At 45.1% G+C, this 19,581-nt stretch overlaps 3 protein-coding genes across 15 annotated transcripts in view; 1 reads left to right on the forward strand and 2 right to left on the reverse strand.

The window, feature by feature from the left end:
• Positions 1–538: 538 nt before the first annotated feature.
• stx10 (syntaxin 10) lies at positions 539–4,594 on the reverse strand. Of its 2 annotated transcripts, none has more exons than XM_089006001.1 (9): positions 4,449–4,594; positions 3,896–3,971; positions 3,465–3,558; positions 2,658–2,752; positions 2,500–2,562; positions 2,025–2,126; positions 1,678–1,772; positions 1,085–1,179; positions 539–957 (listed from the first exon to the last, which is right to left on the reverse strand). In XM_089006001.1, exons 1-9 carry the CDS (start codon positions 4,481–4,483, stop codon positions 881–883), a joined length of 732 nt encoding a protein of 243 aa, XP_088862127.1. In that variant the 5' UTR covers positions 4,484–4,594; the 3' UTR covers positions 539–880. The 2 variants fall into 2 exon arrangements, with proteins under 2 accessions (XP_088862127.1, XP_088862126.1); XM_089006000.1 differs by having other exon boundaries at positions 1,678–1,784; positions 4,449–4,589.
• Positions 4,595–8,858: 4,264 nt separating this feature from the next.
• ier2b (immediate early response 2b) lies at positions 8,859–10,357 on the forward strand. Its single transcript, XM_089006850.1, has one exon. The coding sequence runs from the start codon at positions 9,346–9,348 to the stop codon at positions 9,913–9,915; it is 570 nt and encodes a 189-aa protein (XP_088862976.1). The 5' UTR covers positions 8,859–9,345; the 3' UTR covers positions 9,916–10,357.
• Positions 10,358–12,485: 2,128 nt separating this feature from the next.
• Positions 12,486–19,581, reverse strand: part of cacna1ab (calcium voltage-gated channel subunit alpha1 Ab) — a 55,891-nt gene continuing 48,795 nt past the window's right edge. For all 12 annotated transcript variants that reach the window (XM_089006940.1, XM_089006947.1, XM_089006938.1 and 9 more), the window contains one exon: positions 12,486–19,321. In XM_089006940.1, coding sequence (XP_088863066.1) covers positions 18,590–19,321 — 732 coding nt within the window. In that variant the 3' untranslated portion in view covers positions 12,486–18,589. The remainder of the gene's footprint in view (positions 19,322–19,581) is intronic.

Here is a 19,581-nt window from a genome sequence, read left to right on the forward strand (position 1 = left end):
CAAAACTCTCAAGGTCACTTTACAGTCACAGGATATGTTTTTCTGTGGGTGAGCAGCGGCAGCCACACGCGCCAGCGTTCACTCAGCCCAGAAATAAAAATTAGAAAGAAAGCTAGCTAGCTGTACTGTATAAAATACATCGTTCAGAGATAGCTATAGAGATTGCTAGCTAGATAGATATATAGCTAACAGATAACTAAAAGATGCTAAATTGAACAAAAACTTCCCTAAAAGGATACTATCATGCAATTTTGGGGGAGATTGGGGAGGTGTTGAGGTCAGCTAGATAGCTAGCTAGCCAGCTAATAAATAGCCAATAGCTAGCTGAAATAAGGGACAGGCAAGACCCGATCTATCTCTGTCCGTCCGTCCGTCCATCGATCCTACCTACCTACCTACCTACGTACATACATGTGACTGTAAAGTGTCCTTGAGAGCTTTGAAAGGCGCTTAAAAAAAAAAAAAATATATATATATATATATATATATATATATATATATATATATATATATATATATATATATATATATATATATATTAACTTGGAAATGTGTTTGCCAATATTCCGACATTTGTTTAGAATTTGTCACCTTTCAAATTGACGATTTTCTCTTGTTTCTTGTACACACAAAAAACCAACAAGTTGATTTCAACCTTGAACTTCCTGTTGATAGAGTGTGGTGCTTTCCTACCACAGCGCCCTCTACTGTTCGAAGCTAGCTATCACTTTGACTGCGCCTCACGTGTGCGATTCCTACCGGACGAGCCAGCGGGCGTTTTTCCTTCTCCGGGGACAAGAAAAAAAACACAAAAAAAAAACAAAATGGCTGGCCCATTGTGGGTACATCACGTTCAAGAAGAGTTCAAAGGTCGCCGGCCTCAGAGGGCGAAGAAGAGAATGAGGACGACAATCATGATGGCGACGAGCATGGCGATGGCGCACCACTGCCGCCGACCTGCCGCGCAACACAGAAAGACGTCAAAAGACGTCAAAAGATGTGTGTGTGTGTGTGTGTGTGTGTGTGTGTGTGTGTGTGTGTGTGTGTGTGTGTGTGTGTGTGTGTGTGTGTGCGTGTTACGTACTGCTAGTCATGTGCGAGACCTTCTCTAACTTTTTGAGCACAGAGTCCATACGTGACGACGTCTGGTCCATCTCGTCGGAAAAGTCCCCCAACATTCTGAAAGTGAAGATAATAATAATAAAAAGCTAGCTCATAGATAGCCAGATAATAATAATAATAATAATAATAATAATAATAATAATAATAATAATAATAATAATAATAATAATAATAATAATTGTTTTATATTTTATTATATTTCATTTTTAAATCCCTTTCAAAACTCTCAAGGTCACTTTAAAGTCACTGGATACGTTTTCCTGTGGGTGAGCAGCGGCAGGCACACGCGCCAGCGTTCACTCAACCCGGAAGTCACTCAAATAGATGGAAAGCGAGCTAGATAACTAATAGATAGCTATCTAGCTAGTTAGCTAGGTAGCCAGCCTTTCAAAATTCTCAAGGTCACTTTACAGTCCCAGGATCAATTTTTCTGCGGGTGAGCAGCGGCAGACACATGCGCCAGGGTCCATTTTTCGGAAAGAGTTCCCGGAAGCGAGAAAAAAAAAGATGGAGAAGAAGTGTCGATTTTGTGCGGTGGTGGCGACTTTGACTCACACGGCCTGTTCGTCCAGTTCGTCCCCGATCCGTCCCGACATGTCTTTGAGGACTCGGATGCTTCCGGAAACCAGCTCCAGATGATCGTCCTGCTCCTGCATAATCAGCTAGAAGATATCAGCAGAGAAGAAAAAGTGCCTCATACAACAAAGAAAGTACTTGAGATTGAATAACTGGCTGTGTCTTTTGGGTTTTCTCACATGACAGTGATACCTCGGCTTACAAACTTTTCCGTTTACCAACGTTACATTGATGAAAAGTTTACCTTGGCATACAAACTATTTTTGGGGATCCCAACAAGAAAACGACAGCCGGCTTGTTTTGGTCCTTTGTGTCTCATGTCTTACCTGTTGCTGTTCCTGCTGCTCTTGAATGTATCTGGAATTAGCGGACACCAGGTGGGCATCCAATCGCGTGGAGCGGTCCGATGCTGACGGAGCGAGCGATGCCTAAAAGCAGAAAATCATCACATTTCAAAATCATCATTAGCATCAGAAGAATGACATACATGTCATCTGGGTTCAGCTCTTAATAATAATAACAATAACAACAACAACAACAACAACAACAACAACAACAACAATAATAATAAGAATAAAATATATATATATATATGATCAAATAAATAAATTCATAATCAAATAAATAAATACATAAGCAGATATATAAATAAAAGAATACATAAATAGATAATCAAATAATTGGACAAAAAATAAATGAATAATAAATAAACATATAAATAAGTGAATAGGTGAATTAATAAATAAAAAAAGGATACATAAATAAAGCTAATCAATAAGCAAATAAATGAATGTGTCCAACCTGCTTGTTTTTTTTCTCTGCCTGAGCCGCCACCGATGGACGTGATAATTGATCCTTCATTTCCTGCGCGCAAGCAAGGACATAATACAGATGATTGATTGATTGATTACAAATCAGATTTGCTGGGAGGGGGGGCGCGGGGGGTTTATTGATTTGACCTGTACGGACTTCCTGGTCTTCTCCACAAAATTCCTCCTCTCCTGAAGCTCCTCGTCGGCCAGGCGGAACTTCCCCGGGTTGGACTCCACGATACCTACGACGAACGCTCAGGAAAACAAAAAACGAGTGTGTGCCCAGTTGCCACGGCGACCGTCTCCGTGCTGTCCAGACTGTCAGAGAAGTCATTTGTAAAAATACAAGTAGAACATTTGACAGTAGCCCTCATTCAGATTTGCCTTCTTGTGAAGGTCGTTTTGGTGGTGATGCCCAAATCGGAAAAATATATCAAAATCTTTTTTTTTTCTTTCTCTCAAAACCGAATCCAGCGATACAGACACAGCTTGTTAAAGTGTCTTCTATCATGTAGGAGATCTGATCTGAGGACTTACGAAACCTGGCTAATGAGCTCTTCCTGTGAAGGAGTTTCAAGTCGTGATAAAGGAGTCTCCCAAGTCCTAAATTCTGTGCAAGGCCAGATCTCCTAGATGAAGACGACACTTTAAGAAGCCCGTCCGTGTCTGTTGACCTCAGATTGACCCCAGGTTGTCCGTGCTTCAATTGTGTATTCGGTCACAAGTGTTGACTAAGCATACAATAGCATGACACTTCTTATTCTCTGTCAGTATCAGAGTAATTTTCCTCGTGACGCAAGTTGCTTCTACAAAACGCCGACGCCTCTTTCTCGCTCCTTGCTGGGAACAAGTCCTATTATTGACATCTGTTTAGGGGCTGCCAAATTCCCGGAAGCGCACCACGCCGCTGCTTGTTTTGCAAACAGGACAGTCTGCGTCGATGCGGGAGGATACTGATGGTCTCGCTCAAGTCTTCCAGGTCCCAGTCGATGGCGCGCAGACAGTTGCGCAACTCGTTAGTGCTCCAATTCAGCTCGTCACGACTCACCTGAACAAAGCAATTACAATTAGCTCATTATTTAGCAATTAGCATCCGAGGACATCACAGAGGTAGTTGGACATTTAACGTGATAGTATCGTCAGTGTCAGACAATCCAATGCTAGTGTGTCCTAAATATTGCATGGTGATGATGTCACAATAATTTGCCATGAATGCAAAGAACAAAAAGCTAGCTGGCTTTCTATCTATTTGAGTTACTTCTGGGTTGAGTGAACACTGGCACGTGTGGCTGCCGCTGCTCACCCACAGAAAAACTGATCCTGTGACCTTGAGAGTTTTGAAAGGCGCTTATAAATGAAATGTATTGGTATTATTATTCTCTCACCTGGGTTGCATCTTGTAGAAGCTCCTCCCACCTGTCAAACAGGCTACGTGCACGCGCCGTGGCCTTTTGCACCTCCCTGCAAGCGCCATTCACACGCGCACACGCACGCGCAACATGACGTCACTTGCTTTTTTTTTTTTGAAAGAACACATTTTTTTAAACACAAACAAACCCAAATAAAGACACGAGCTAACTTTCTTCCGTCAATTAGCGACTTCTCGTCAAGTCTCTCATTGCAAAAGAAAAGAAAACGTTTCTGGTCCATAATTAATTTAGCGGATGACAAAAAAGCAAATATGCGGCGCGGGGGAAGTAACTTTATTTGTTTGACCCACGAAGACAAACAAACAAAGAAATAAACAAAAAAGGCTCCACATCGACAATCACGACAGGACTGGGCGAGTCAGCCATTGCTAAGCGTCCAGTTCTATCCGTGGAGTTAAACCATGTTTTCTCGCTCCCTCGGCGACTCGCCGAGTGACACATGTGTCGAAAATGTACTCGCAAAGTGTTTTCCTTAAGTTCTAAACGTTATTTCGTTTCATTTTCTCACCCTTTCACGACGAAAAACGGGTCCTCCAGCGACATGCTGCTAATTCCGGGTGCGTCACGCTACTGCGCATGCGCATTGGATGTGATGAGGGTAGTGATGTGTCGTTCGCGAACGAGTCGGTTGTTAGAGCAGACCTCTGAAATGACTCAAGACAGCTGGTTTCTAAAAAGGAGCCGGAAATGGGAGCCGACTTTTTTGTCCTCTATTCCCCGCCCCTCGTCTTCGGTTAAAGCCGCACGTGATTGGTCGATATCCGTGGTAGAGGAGGGAGGGGAGAATTACAGACACATGCAGCAGTGAGGAGAAGAGGGCAGGGGGGGACGTTAGGGTAGAGAGGTGGACAAATGTTATCACATTATGCTGTTATTATTATTCAATGATTATATGTTTTACTAGTTGGTATGATAGCATTATTAATATGAAAAGCAAATGAGTGACAGCTGATCATCAGACCAGAATAACCACAGGGAAAGTGGAAGTTAGCATCCCCTAACTCTTTGCACATATAAATCAAGCCATATAAATAAAAATATTTGATATAGTGTCTTTTTCACATTGAGTTTTTCACATAATTTTACATGATTTTTGGTAGTTAGTTAATTCAAGTAACTAAAAACAAAGAAACAAACTGAGGAGCAATTCGAGAGCTATAAATCCAGATCTTTTTAAGCGTGCCGAGCCAAAATTACCGGCTCTCTGAAAAGAGGCGGAATTCCCATTAGTAGTGATGATGCGTTAAGGGTTCCTTGGGCACTTTGTCTTTTTTTCACGTGTCAATAATCGTCTCTGGTCTTCATTTAGCCTTTTATTTCATATTTATGCATTTATAATATGTATGTATTGATTTCTGGGGATCCGTGACAAAGTCTAATCTGCAGCCAGTACAAACGAAGAGTCACCATGGCAACACAAAGTCATAAAACTGCATGTTGACTACGCAACATCTGACCAGAGAGACAGTCCCACCCACCCTTCCTTCCTTCCTTCCTGTTTCCTCCCCCACCTCGCATCCCATCCTGGCTTGTGAGAATTCACATGCCCCCTTTGTCACCCCGCTGCTGAAACTGTGGAATTTTGTTTAAACTGCTACACGCGCCAGCATTCACTCAACCCAGAAGTAACTCAAATAGATAGAAAGCTAGCTAGCTGGCTAATAGATAACTAATAAATAGCTAGATAGATAGCTAATAGATAGCAAATAGATACAGTATCTAGCAAGGTAGCCAGCTAGATAGCTAGCTAGATAGCGAGATAACACTTAAATAAATACATAGATAAATACATAAATAAATACATATATACATATAAGACATAAATAAGAACATAAATATATATAAACAAACAAATTAACACATAAACAAACACTTAAATAGATACATACATAAATACATAAATATATAAAGAATAAACTAAACACAAACACTTTAATAAATACATACATAAATACATATATAAATCCATATATACATAAATAAATAAACATATATAAACAAACAAATAAACAATATATATAAACAAACAAACACTTAAATAAATACATAAATATGTACATATATAAATACGTAAATAAATACATAAATAAATACATACATAAATACATACATACATACATATATAAATACAAACAAATAAACACATAAATAAATACATACTAAATACACAAATAAATACAGTAATAAATACATAAATATATATATAAACAAACAAATAAACACATAAACAAACACAAATAAATCCATACAAAAATACATATATCAATACATAAATAAATACATAAACAAACACTTAAATACATACATACTAAATACACACATACATAGGGTAATAAATACATACATAAATCCATAATTATATATAAACAAACAAATGAACACATAAATAAATATGGGAATTATCATAATAACAAGAATACATTTCATTTCTAAGCGCCTTTCAAAACTCTCAAGGTCACTTTACAGTGACGGGATAAGCTTTTCTGTGGGTGAGCAGCGGCAGCCACACGTGCCAGCGTTCACTCGACCCGGAATAACTCAAATACATAAAAAGCGAGATAGCTATCCAGCGAGCCATAAATACAGTACATAGATAATAGTGAAACGTCCCCCCGTCAAGGATATACGGTGTGAAAACGCACCAGGAGCTAGCACATAACGGCGCAGCACTTTTATAAATAGAGCTGCTGACTCTTTCCCTCTTGGCGTGCGTGTCCCAAGTGTTCTTTGTACGGATGACCTACTTTGCGGTGTCAAAGAGCAGCAACGTCAGTGGAGCTTAGCCTAGCTCGTTGCCTTGTAAGCCGCTTTACACACAAACCCAAACACATCAAAAACAAAACAAATGCACACGGGACAAAGCTTTTAAAAACAGAGCGGTTTCACGCCCGCGCGCGTGCAAAATCTTCTTCACGGCACCATCGCAATCTGTCAGAAGTGTTCGATCGGACACTGTGGACAAAGACTGGAACCCGGAAAGATTGTCTTTTACTGCCGTCGGGTGACGTAGCCATTCATGACAGACGTCTGAATTCTGCAGCCCTCCGCCAAGCTATTTATTGAGAGTAGATGCAAATTGAAGTGATACATTAGTAAAACATAGTTTTCTTGATTAGAACACCACGCCCCTGAGGAGTTTCAAGTCGTAAATTGACAAGTCTGAAATTCTGTCCAAGGCCAGATCTCCTCGATGAAGATGACACTTTGTTGACCTCAGATTGACCCCAGGTTGTCTGCGCTTCAATTGTGTATTGGAATCACACTTCTGTTACGGACACGCGCAAACATTGCTTTGCCAACCATGTGGCCTCGGGCCGAGGCGGTGCTACAACACACTCGCGCACAGAGAACACGTTGCCATGGTGACCAGTTTCATTTGTAAGCGCCTTTCAAAACTCTCAAGGACACTTTACAGTCACGGATAAGAATTGGCTATTAGCTGGATGGCTGTTAGCTAGCTATTAGCTAGCTAACTATTGGCTGGCCCGGGTATTAGTTATCTAGCTGGCTGTCTATTAGCTATCTAGCTATCTATCTATTAGCTAGCTGGCTATTAAATAAGAATTGGCTATTAGCTAGATAGCAAGCTATTAGCTGGCTGGCTATTATCCAGCTAGCTCTTAGCTATCTAGATAGCTAACTTTGACTCAGGAAACATATGAGCTATCTATGTATTATCTATCTAGCTATCTATTAGGTAGCTAGCTAGCATTCTATCTATTTCCGGGTTGAGTGAACGCTGACGCGTGTGGCTGCCGCTGCTCACCCGCAGAAAAATTATCATGAGAGTTTTGAAAGGTGCTTTTCAATTAAATGTATTGATATTATATATGTGTATGTATTATGTATTGACTTTGACTTTGATTATTATTATTATTATTATTCGAACTAAATTATGTTTGTCTCGTCGCTCCACTCTCAACTGAACGGTATTTATAGACCCCGACAACTCCAATTGTCACCATTATTATATCCGATTGCCCATGAAGGCATCACGACGTGACACGCCTTTTGCCCCGCCAACTGGTAACCATGGTAACCTGGCCAACCTTGTTTCCAGCGCGCCGCCGCCCCATATATGGTGCTCTGGTGACGTCGACTACACATGGGAGGGAGGAGGAAGCGAGAGGACGACTGTGGTGAAGGGTGGTGACGTCAGCGCTTTTCCATTCCGCGACGGGACTTTACAACCGGACAGACCATATATGGCACGGCAGTGACGTATGAGTCATAGTTCCTCGCGAGAGAAACTCCCGTGAAATTTGAGACGTGTTCCCACCCCCCTTTTTTCCTTCATTCCTCACCCACAAGCAAATTCTCGGAGCTGCCGAGTTACCAGAATATAAACAGGTGACGTCATTCAGCGAAACTACACTTTGACCCCCTCCGCCCACGCCCACTGACAAAAGAGTCAACCTCAGCCTTCAGCGCTTAAACGATTTCTCATAATAAGAATACATTTCATTTCTAAGCGCCTTTCAAAACTCTCAAGGTCACTTTACAGTCACAGGAGCCGTTTTTCTGTGGGTGAGCAGCGGCAGCCACACGCGCCAACGGTCACTCAACCCGGAATAACTCAAATAAATAAAAAGCTAGCGAGCTAGCTCAGAGTTAGCTAATAATCACTCAACCCGGAAGTAACTCAAATACATAGATTAATAAATAAATACATAACGGAATAAAAAGAAAGAAGAAAAAACAATCAAAATAAACGTAATAAATAAATAGATACATTATTATATAAACTAAATAAATATATAACACACACACACACACACACACACACACACACACACACACACACACACACACACACACACATACCACATACATACATACGACCATTGAAGAATGCGCAGTAAATTTCAAGGTGTCATGCTTTGAATTGAGGAGGGCGTTGGACATTTTGGTTCAAAAGCGGCCATTTTGAGTGCATTCCAAGTCTCATGTTTTGACAAACTCAGAGTCGGAATTCACGGAACTAACTGAAAAATAAACTTTCGAGGAGAAATGTGTTTCTAAAGCGCAATGCGGAAGAGCAAATTTAAAGTCGAGAATGGTGAGAATAGTTGCGAGACAGAACAGATGGCGAGTGTGTGTGTGTGTGTGTGTGTGTGTGTCAGGTGTGGGCGGCGCCTATTTTGTCACTGCCTGAGGAATTCAGTGTGACGTCACAGAGTAGATAAATAGTCTCCCTGCCTCTCACGCGCTGAACTCCGTGTCGTCGTCAACGTAAAGAGCGCTCGTTTTAACAGAAATTATAAAAAGAACCGATACAAAAACTTTTCAAAGTCAACTTTTGGTTGTTGTTGTTTTCCTCGGGCGCTACTTAAGCTCGGTTTTTTTGGGAAGAGGAAAAACAACAACAACAACAACAAGGAAGTAACATAAGCCTCAAGGAAACAATGACTGACACAACAACGGAGACAACAATGGAGGTGAACGCGGAGGCCCGGCGGATTCTGGCCGTGTCCATAAGCAAGCTGTACGCTTCCCGGAGCCAGCGAGGCGGCTTGAGACTCCACCGGAGCCTCCTCCTCTCCCTGGTCATGCGCTCGGCCCGGGATATCTACCACTCGTCCGCGCCGCCGGTCGAACCCATGGACACCAGCCCGGAGGAGCCGCCCGAGCTCGACTTGGAATCGGGGCCCCGGGCGGACGAAACCCCCGCCGAGTCGAGCCTCCCAACGCGGGGAGCTGAGCACCGAGAGCCGGAGGAAGTGGAAGTGGAAGTGGCAGTGGAAGAGGGAGAACCCGCCGAAGACAAAGAGAACCGGAGCCCGACGAGGTGCTCCAGGAAGCGGCGGGGGAAGACGTCGGCGACGCCGCACTTCCTCCCCAGTAAGAGGGCGAGGTTGGAGCCCGGGGAGGAGCGACACGCCGCGCTGCCTCTCCCGCCGCCGGTCAGTTGCCGAATAGGCCCCGCCGAATCCCTCACCTCGCTCTCCCTGAACCGGGTCATACCGGCTTGCTGAGACGGCGCGAGGCGCGGAGGCTCCGCGGGACACGGAGCGCTGTTTTCCCGACACTTTTGGAAGCGGCTCGGAGGCCGACGTCGACGGTCCCGGCGCGGGAATGACGACCACCCCGGGCCGGCCCGAGCGGAGAAAACTCCCCGGGAGAAGTTGGAGGAGTTCGCTTCGGGTCAACGAGCGACCGCTGACTTTCCAGCTGAGTCACGCCGGAACACGACGAGTGACTCATAACACGAGGGACGTGTTTACTCAACGCAATGGCGTGTCGAACTGCTGCTATGGACCAACGACACGGTGCTAAAAAAAAAAAACGAAAACAAAGATGGAGTTTACATCTTTTGGGACTTTGTGTGGCTGTCAACGACTGTCCAAATGACGTCATATACCTCACATGTAAAGCTGCTTTTTTTGTGGTGTGAATAAAGGAGTTTTATAAGAATAATACATTTCATTTATAAGCAAGCGCCTTTCAAAACTCCAGGTCACTTTACAGTCACAGGATACGTTTTTCAGTGGGTGAGCAGCGGCAGCCACATGCGCGCAACCCACAAGTAACTCAAATACAGTAAAGTCCCGTTATATCGATATTCGCGGGAGTGGGAAAAATTACTCGAGATAACTCGATAGATAGCAAATATATAGCTAGCTAGGTAGCCAGCTAGCTAGCAAATAGACAGCCAGCTAGATCGCTAACTGGATAGCTAGCTAGATCGCTCAAGTGAGCAACATAATGTAAAAAGACCAGGAAGGACCCATTGTACACTTTCTGATCGATATTATTGATATCAGACCAGCAGCGCCACGGTGACGTACGGAGGAGGCTTAAAAATAGAACAGCGGGATGGAAGGAAGCGGAAGCCAGAGGCGGATCCAAGATAAACCACTGCAGGAAATGAAGCGCCGTGGAACATTTTCAGCGGTGGAAAAACATCTGACATCATCTCGGTGCCAAACCCCAAAAAATACTACATTTCATTTCGAAGCGCCTTTCAAAATTCTCAAGACCACTTTACAGTCACAGGATAGATTTTCAGTGGGTGAGCAGTGGCAGCCACATGCGCCAGCGTTCACTCAACCCGCAAGTAACTCAAATAGATGGAAAGCTAGCTAGCTAATAGATAGCTAACACAGTAGATAGCTAGCTAGATAGCCAGCCAGACTGCTAATAGCTAGCTAGCTAGATCGCTAGTCAGCCATCTAGACAGCTATTAGCCAGCTAATAGATAACTAACAGATAGTAAATAGGTAGCTTGATAGCTAGCTCGACTGTCAATTTATGACGTAACAGGAACCCTAACCATGAATTGTTTTCGCTTTCATTGGCTCTGGTTGGGAGGTGTATCGAATGATGTGTCCGGTTGGCCACTAGCTAACAGATAGCTAATACATAGCTAGCTAGACAGTTAGCTAATAGATAGCCAGCTAGACAGATAGCTAATAGATAGCAAATAATTTGCCAGCTAGGTAGCTAGCTAATAGGTAGAAAATGGATAGCAAATAGCTAGGTAGCTAGGTAGCTAGACAGATAGCTAATAGATAGCAAAAGGATAGCCAGCTAGACAGTTAGCTAACTAGCTAGACAGATAGCTAATAGATAGCCAGCTAGGTAGCTCGCTAATAGATAATAGATTTCATCCTACCGCGAGCGTTTGTTGGCGAGTCTTTTGACGCAAAAACATTTGAGGTGGTGGAAGTCATCAAGTGGCTGGTGAGAAGACACCGGAAGTGAGTCGTTTTGCCACGAAGGGGGAGCAAGTGTCACCGTGTCTAGTCGTGTGCGTGGGCGTGCTGAGCCGTGCGCGCGTGTGTGTGTGTGTGTGTGTGTGGCCGACTCAGACCGGAAGTGATGCGTTGTTACAACAAAAAGTGTCAGAAGTGTTTATTTAGGGCTGTGTGTGTGTGTGTGTGTGTGTGTGTGTGTGTGAGAGAGAGAGAGTGAGGAGGTGGGCGTCGGACATACAGATTAGTGATGTGTCGTTCGCGAACGAGCCGGTTCTCTGAAAAGAACAAAGAGAGCCGCTTCCTAACAAGGGGCCGGAAATGGCAGCCAACTTTTTTTTGTTCTCTATTCCCCGCCCCCAGTCTTCGTTTAAAGCCGCACGGGATTGGTCGATATCCGTGGTAGAGGAGGAAGGGGAGAATTACAGACACACGCAGCAGTGAGGAGACTACTGTGCACATATAAATAAAGCCATATAAAATTAAAAACTATTGGATCTTGTGAATTTTTTGACATTATTAATTTCTTTTTTTTCACATAATGTGACATGTTTTTTTGTAGTTAGTTAATTTAAGCACCAAAAAAACTGAGGAGCCATAAGAGCCGGATCTTTTTAGTGAGCAGAGCTAAAAGAACCGGCTCTCTAAAAAGAGCCGGAATTCCCATCACTCGTCGTGTGCGTGGGCGTGTGTGTGCGTGTGTTTGTGTGTGGCCTACTCAGACCGGAAGTGATGTCTTGTTGCAACAGAATGTGTCAGAGGTGTTTATTTTGGGCTGTGTGTGTGAGAGAGGGGGTGAAGAAGAAGGAGAAACGACGATAAAACACGGGGGGGTGAGGGAGAGGTTCGAGACTGCGGGGGTTCGTCTCGTCGCTCGGAACAAATCGCTGACGTAACGGCGGATGCAGACGAGGACGAGGATCAACGTGGATTGGACTGAATACAAACGCTCAGGGATGAGAAGTCAGTAAATCAGTAAAAAGTCTGGGAAAAAAAGGCTCCCCCCAACCTGCTCTCAGGTTGGGGGGAGCAGAGGACTATTCCCTGAGGCAACACTGATTACCTCTATTGTCCTGACTGATTATGGGGTCTACGACTAGCCTGAATGCACCATTTGATCTGGTATCACCTCATCAGCATAACTAAGCCCATGTTGCCTAAGAAGCCGGTCGTAGGAACGATCCAAATTGAACCTCACCCCACCATGGCGATTTAGTGAAGGCTTATGCTGTTTGATGAAAATCGCTTCTTTTACTTATCTATTTTTAACCTGATTGTCGTCAAATGAGTTGGTTGCTAGCTTTTAGGTGCATATGTACTGCAGACTGAGGCCCACTAGTGTTATATTATCCCTGCCATGTCGATAGTCTTTTTTTGAGAATTTGTTTAGATACTTAGTAGTTTAGTTTAGCTACTTATGTTTGTCCAAATGTATTTTTTTTCCATTTCGGCTTTTAAAATGCCCAAAAGAGTGAGTGAATTTCGTCATTTGCTGTGCTGTCGTCTTAAAATGAAAGCAGGAAAGCACCGCCTCCGAGTGGCCTTAATGGGTACTGCACCTGCGCGATTTTTAATCAATATTGTATTTATTTTGTTGATGTACTTATTGATTTATTTAAAGTTGGATGAGAAGCAAAACGAGGACAGGCGTCATTGATCTCCATTGATCGAATTTTATGCTTCGAAGTGTACAATAAGAAATGACGGAGTGGGGCGTGGCCAAGAAGTGAGTGGAAAATAGTCACGAGGACAAAGCACACGGTTTCATTCGCGCAACGATTCGACGTCATCAAAGTGCGTCATTTGTTTGTCGCTCGTTGGAGAAGGAAAAACAAATCAGAAATGTAATACGGATTAAATAAATTCGCCAATACAGCCATGCTAACATTTTGTTTGTGACTGATGAAAAAAAACAAACATTAGATCCTTCGAAATATTTAAAAATCAATTGAAGAGAACATTTTCCAATAACCAATAGAAAACAAAAGTAAACTATGTACGCCCTTTTGATACTGCTGCAATGGTAAAAAAAAAATATGTCAGTATTTAAATGCGCTTGGAAATAAGCGTCCTGTTTTTCAGTACAGCGATACCTTGGCTTATGAACTTAACTGGTTCCTGGACAGAGTGCGTCAGGCGAAAAGTGTGTATCCAAAACAATAATTTCCCATAGGAAACCATTAAAATGAGAATAATCTGTTCCCAGATCCCCATAAAACACGGTTTTCTAATTTTCTAAGCCTTAAAACGACACAAAATACACCTTATTTTATGTATAATAAATGTGCTTTGCTATTATAATGAAATAAATAAACTGTACTGTATAATAAAGTGGTTTTATTGACCTTTGTGATGGTCGTTGATGGCTTGATGGAATGGAGTGGCCGCTTTCATCAGCATTAAACACTTGATGAGGAACGTAGCCTTCAAATTTCACCATTTTGAGGAATGATCCCTGGTAGGTGCTTTCTCTGCCATCATTTTACCTTGTTCCTCATCGCTTGTGTTCTGTTTATTTGTGAAGCCTGATTGATGGGAATTTTAACCTTGCAGTCTACACTCTGCCTTTGAAGTATCAATAAAGTTGAAACGAGTACAAATTTCACTGTTTTCTACCCATTTTCTCACACTCTCTGTCATCTGCCTTTCTCTTTAATGTTTAAACCACCTCCCCTCACTGCTGTGTTCTTGACCAATCACGTGGCTTTAACCGACAACTGGGGGCGGGGAAAAGAGGACCAAAACAAGCCATTTTCTTGTCAGGAGAACGGCGTCGTTTGCGAACGACACATCACTCATTGTGGCAGCTTCGTGTGTATCCTGAAAAATAGTTCGTATGCCAAGGTAAAATTTTCATAAATTTAACATTTGTAAACCGAAAAGTTCGTAAGCCAAGGGGCTCATAAGGTATCACTGTACTTTGGTGTTCACGATTTGGTAAAAATTACAATAGAGAGGGAAAAATTGCAAAAATCGTGCTATTATGGACACATTTTTTTGGGTTGCTTCCTGGTTTGAATGTCATTAACTTTGATTTTTGTTGTCACGTAGGGTTAAAAAAGGTAAAAACCATAACAAAATAATATTGGTTCAATCGTCGGCCAATTAACTAATTCGCTGACAGACGATGTGCAAATATTTGTCCATTCAAGTGCCAGAGTTTTTGTCATTTTTCACTGAAGTTGCAGTATGCACAGATTATTGCCTTTTAGGACTAAATAAATATTCAAACCTGAGACTTAGAAAAAAAAAGTTTATTTTGAGCTTACTTGGCTCTTGATTTATCTGCATTGAAATTAGGGGCGGCTGTACAAAATGCAAATGCGGCCCCCTCGTGGGAGGGGAAAAACATTGCCAGAGGTCTGACCAAAGCTTTTCAAACACAAGCAAGAGAAAAACAAAACCCAAACAAATTGGGGAATGGCGCTCTAGTTCATGCTTTTCAATTCAATGGCAGTGAATGAGTCAATTTGTCAGGTGAAGATGATGATAAGATTATAGCATGAGGTGACATGGTGGCCCGGTCGGTGCCTTTTATGAAAAATAACTGCTGATCTCTGACCTAATGCCCTTCTAAACACCCGCTGCCATCAAGACGGGATTCGGGATGCTTACTTCCTGTGACCCCTCACCCCAATAACCCTAACACGCATGCACACATCGAGAGCTGCACATTGTGTGGGGGGGGGGGGGGGGCAGGTGGGACCACCACCCTGTCCGGCTTGAGCTACATCAACACCACTATTGGCAGCACTCAAACTATACAAGAAAACCCGCATGATGGTTTGCAAAGAGCCCTTGAGTTACGCGTTTGTCCACACGCCGCCGACCCACAATGCCACACGTGCCGAACCCAATAGCGAAGGAGGTGTCAATGTAGAGTGCTCTGGCGTCATGACATCTCGGAGTCAAGGACCTTTGTTGAAGTGAGGGAAGGAGCTTCTATTAAACCGTCTGAAGCTCTTTTGATGAAAAAACGGTGCTTTGCCACCATCTAGTGGCATTTACTGGTAATTGTAAACATCTTTGTTGGGGGGGCTAATTGTGGATTTTTGTAGTACAGTGATACCTTGGCTTACGAAATTAATTGCTTCCCAGACAGAGTGTGTAAGGCGAAAAGTGTGTATCCCAAAAATTAATTTCCCATAGGAAACCATTAAAATGAGAATAATCCGTTCCCAGGTCCCCAGGAAACATAATTTTCTACTTTCTAATCTTCGAACCCTTAAAATTATGGGCTGGTTCGCGAACGACACATCACTCATTGTGGCGCTCCGTGTGTATCCCGAAAGATAGTTTGTATGCCAAGGTAAGATTTTCATAAATTTAACGTTCGTAAACCGAAAAGTTGGTAAGCCAAGGGGTTCGTAAACCGAGGTTTCACTTTATACCGGGAAATGTTTGCATTTTCAATATGTACGGAGTGGTTGGGGGACCGTCATGCCGGTATCGTTGGCTCTCATTTCGAGCGACAGTCATGGCCCAACAACCTGGTCCCTACCCCTCTTTGTGGGGCTGGTGTTCGGACCACCATCTTTTAAGGCGTAGTGTTTTTGATCTCTTGGAATATAACGTCTGGAGGGGCTTCGGCGGCAGATCACTCAGTGTGACTCGGATACAGAAGGCACTGCGGCTCTGTCGGGGTCCAAGGTTGCGGGTAAAGGAGTCACAGCGGACAGGGTTCCAGGTTGTGCCCTTTCACTTCCCGCCAAAGAGAGGCCAATATCAAACATGTCTGTGCTCTGCTTGGAGACCTCGGAGGACAATACGTATCATGCCGAGAAAGTAGGAGACACCAGATGCAAGGGGGTCTGTCTCGCAGCAGGCAAATATGCGAGGGGTACCGACCGTCACCCGTTTGTTTGGTTTTCGGCGGGGAACCGGGTCTCGGGGTTTCCTGCGGAAACCGTATGGACGCTCGTGAGGTCTGCATAGAGTCATAAAGTCAGGGACGATGGATTTTCTGTTAGATCTGGGATTTGTACGAGTGCAATTCCAAGAGTGGTAACCGATTCAAGGAGTTAGTGACAACTACAGCTACAGTTATGCCTAATGCCTATCGTTGTCGATCATCTATCGTTCGGGGTGATATCCTCCAAAGCAGGTCCAAAAGAGGGGGAACGGTTTCACACCTTGTCCGGGCTTCTCTGAACGTGGCCGCAAAGGCTGTTGAAGACTGATGACAATTTCTGGCAGAGGGGGATTCGGCTGTGCTACAACCTCGCACGGTAGCTGTTACAGAGTTCAAACCTGAGGGTAGGGCTCGGGCTGAGGGGGTCACAATGGCACAGAGGGGACCGGAAGTCTCCCTACAGGGAGTACGGGGGATCCAAAGCGAAGGTCTAAATCAGCCAGTAGACCTACTCAGTTCGTCAACAATGCTACGGAAAAAAACAGGCCTTTTACAACTGTTTTTGTCTTTGGGTGTCGGTAGGACGACCACTACAAGAAGTCCCTGACAAGAAGTCTCACCCTCTGCCGCCACCGGCCTGAAACGCCATTGTCCGGGGACACTTTCTCATTAGCGTAAGGCAAGGGTGTCCAAACTATGACCTGGGTGGCCATTTAAGACCTGGCGTCCAATGCCCCAATAAATATACGTCATTCGCTGACAGCAATGAACTCCGATCATTGGCCCTAACCTTTCTACCAAACGGTTTTTTGCATACCCGCCGACGGGGACGGGAGCGCTTCGCTAAAGAAACGCCAAGAATGTCAAAGCGACCAAGGATTTTTCTGTCGGAAGACAACGTTTGGACAGCCCTGACTTGAAGGATGTAAACGAGATGGACTAGGCATATTTGGAGAGACAACAATGAAGGTGACAGGAAGTCTAGCGAAATGGCGCTGACAATCATCAACATGGTTTTTCATTCAGCTATGGACATTTTTATCGAGACTACGGTCATGGACAACACTAAAGAACAAACACTCCTACTTCTCTTGCCCTCTATTCCTACCCATCTCTTTGAGCAAAGCCTCCGACACCCGAGACCCCCTCCCCCAGGTGCCGAGCAACCATCAAAAAGAGAAACAGTCGACGAGAGCTTTTTTTTTTTGTAAACATAAATGCAAAGTTTCCATAAAGCCGGGCCGACCCCCGAGGTCTCAAAAGATGTGGGGTTCAGGGCTTCTTCTCCTGTATGCGTTGAATCAATCATGCACGGGTTTCCATCCCCAAAAAGGTCAAACAAGAATCGAGCTTCCAACGTCCAAGAAGAAGAACGAGAAGAAATACTGAAGAAATGAGTGTGTCCTTGCTTTTCCGCCCTTTCCGCCACGTGATGTTACTTCCTGTACCCCCTCCCATCACCAAACAGGAAGTGATGTCATACCCGCGCAAAGAGAGTCTGTAACTGTAAACAGAGATGATAAAACTCATCAAATTTCAGTCAGTGCTGGGATTGGGTGGATTTTACGAAATGGGCGGAGCTTCCTGGTTTGGCGGGAGGGGAGGTGTGGAGGACCTCGAGATCACGTGTAAAAGTTTTGTTCTTGAATGTCATTTTTTTTCTCCTGGAGGCAAAGGAAAAGGGCCACCTGGCATTTTCGAAAATGGCGTTGCTTAAAAAGGGGAGTGAAAGCAGCAGATCCTATTTGGAGAGTTCCCAGAGTCACCTGAAGAAGATTTCAGTCAAATGCGACCAGCAGTTTAGGTCGGGGAACCCTTGAGCGTTAGCCACGATTAGGCCCCTACTGACACCGCACGCTCCCAAGTTTTCTGCCTGCGGCCCGGCATACCGGCAGAGGATTCTGGGGAGCAAGGTCCCACTGTCCTGGGTCGTCTTCCGTTTCGTCAGACAACTTGAAGCATCGTGCCCCCCGGTCTCTTCCCCCGCACTCTTACTCCCAGAGTTCTGTGGCTGAAGCGGATGTCCGGACCCTCCGACCCGCCCTGATCAAGTTCGAATACGCGAGGCCAGAAAGGTTGCTGTTCTCCGCCCTCATCCGGTTGCTAGCACCAGTCATCATCATCTGTTTCGCTGAAAGGTTCATGCAGGCCTTTGCGGGGTGCGCGGGCACGGGGGGCCCGGTGGTGCGGGTGAGGTGCACCGGGCGGCCCCCTTCGATGCGGGGAAGGCGAGGACGAGCGGTAACCGTTGGGAACCCGGCGCGGATGGGGGCGAGGGAGCGGCGGAGGAGAGGGGCCGTGGCGAGAAGTCCTGAGCGAGCGTGCGTGCGGATGGGGATTGCCCCCGTGCGGGTGGGGGTTGCCGTGGGAAAGGCTTTGCTCGTACGCCGGCGGCTCGTGGTGCCGCTCGTACTCGTAGTCGCGTTCGTAGAAGGGCACGTCCCCTTCCAGACCGTCCCCTGGCGGAGGTCCGCTCCAACGACCTCGGTGCAGCGAGCGCGGCGAACCGTGAACGGGCGAGCGGGGCGACTGGTGCCTGGGAGACCGGGGCGACCCGTGCCTGGGCGAGGAGCCCCCGTGGTGGGGGGAGGCTTGGCGGGATGGCGGTCGGTGGTGGTAGCCCCTGTCGTGATCCGGCGGTGAGAAGTGGCGCGGGGACGGGGAGCGCAGGCGGGCCGGCCCAGGAGGGCCATAGCTCGGCTTGCGGACGGCGGGGGAGTAGGTGACGTGAGGGCGGGGGATGGCAGGGGTCTGAGGCAGCTGGCGACGGCCTCTCCGCGGCGTGCTGGTCCCCGAGGTGGAGGGGACGGGGCTGCCGCTCACCGAACTACTGCCCTACAGCAAAATGGAAACAAGGAAAATCACCACGAGAACAGAGACCAGAGTGGAGAGGGAGGAGAGCGCAGTAGTCGCGACGAAGCCGACGCTAGATCGGTCAAAAACACTAGAGAGGCTCAAAGGAGTCACCTCGAGAACCGACGTCGTGTTGAAGGGAATGACCAGAGAGCAAGAGTGACAAGAAGAGAAATAGACATTGATAAGAGGGTGAAATAACTTGAAATTCTTGACGGCCCTATAGTCTGATGAGCCCAATT

The sequence above is a fragment of the Hippocampus bargibanti genome, linkage group LG10 (genome assembly GCF_051943395.1).
Source record: "Hippocampus bargibanti isolate YZ-2025 linkage group LG10, ASM5194339v1, whole genome shotgun sequence".
Classification (NCBI taxonomy): domain Eukaryota; kingdom Metazoa; phylum Chordata; class Actinopteri; order Syngnathiformes; family Syngnathidae; genus Hippocampus; species Hippocampus bargibanti.

Bases quoted from the DNA above. Each gene is read 5' to 3' on its own strand.
- stx10 (XM_089006000.1), bottom strand. From the start codon at position 4,483: ATGTCGCTGGAGGACCCGTTTTTCGTCGTGAAAGG. The intron at 3,559-3,895 runs GTGAGAGAATAA...TGCTTTGTTCAG, and splicing joins TTCTACAAGATGCAACCCAG to GTGAGTCGTGACGAGCTGAA. The intron at 958-1,084 runs GTACGTAACACG...GTTGCGCGGCAG, and splicing joins GGTCTCGCACATGACTAGCA to GTCGGCGGCAGTGGTGCGCC.
- ier2b (XM_089006850.1), top strand. From the start codon at position 9,346: ATGACTGACACAACAACGGAGACAACAATGGAGGTGAACGCGGAGGCC.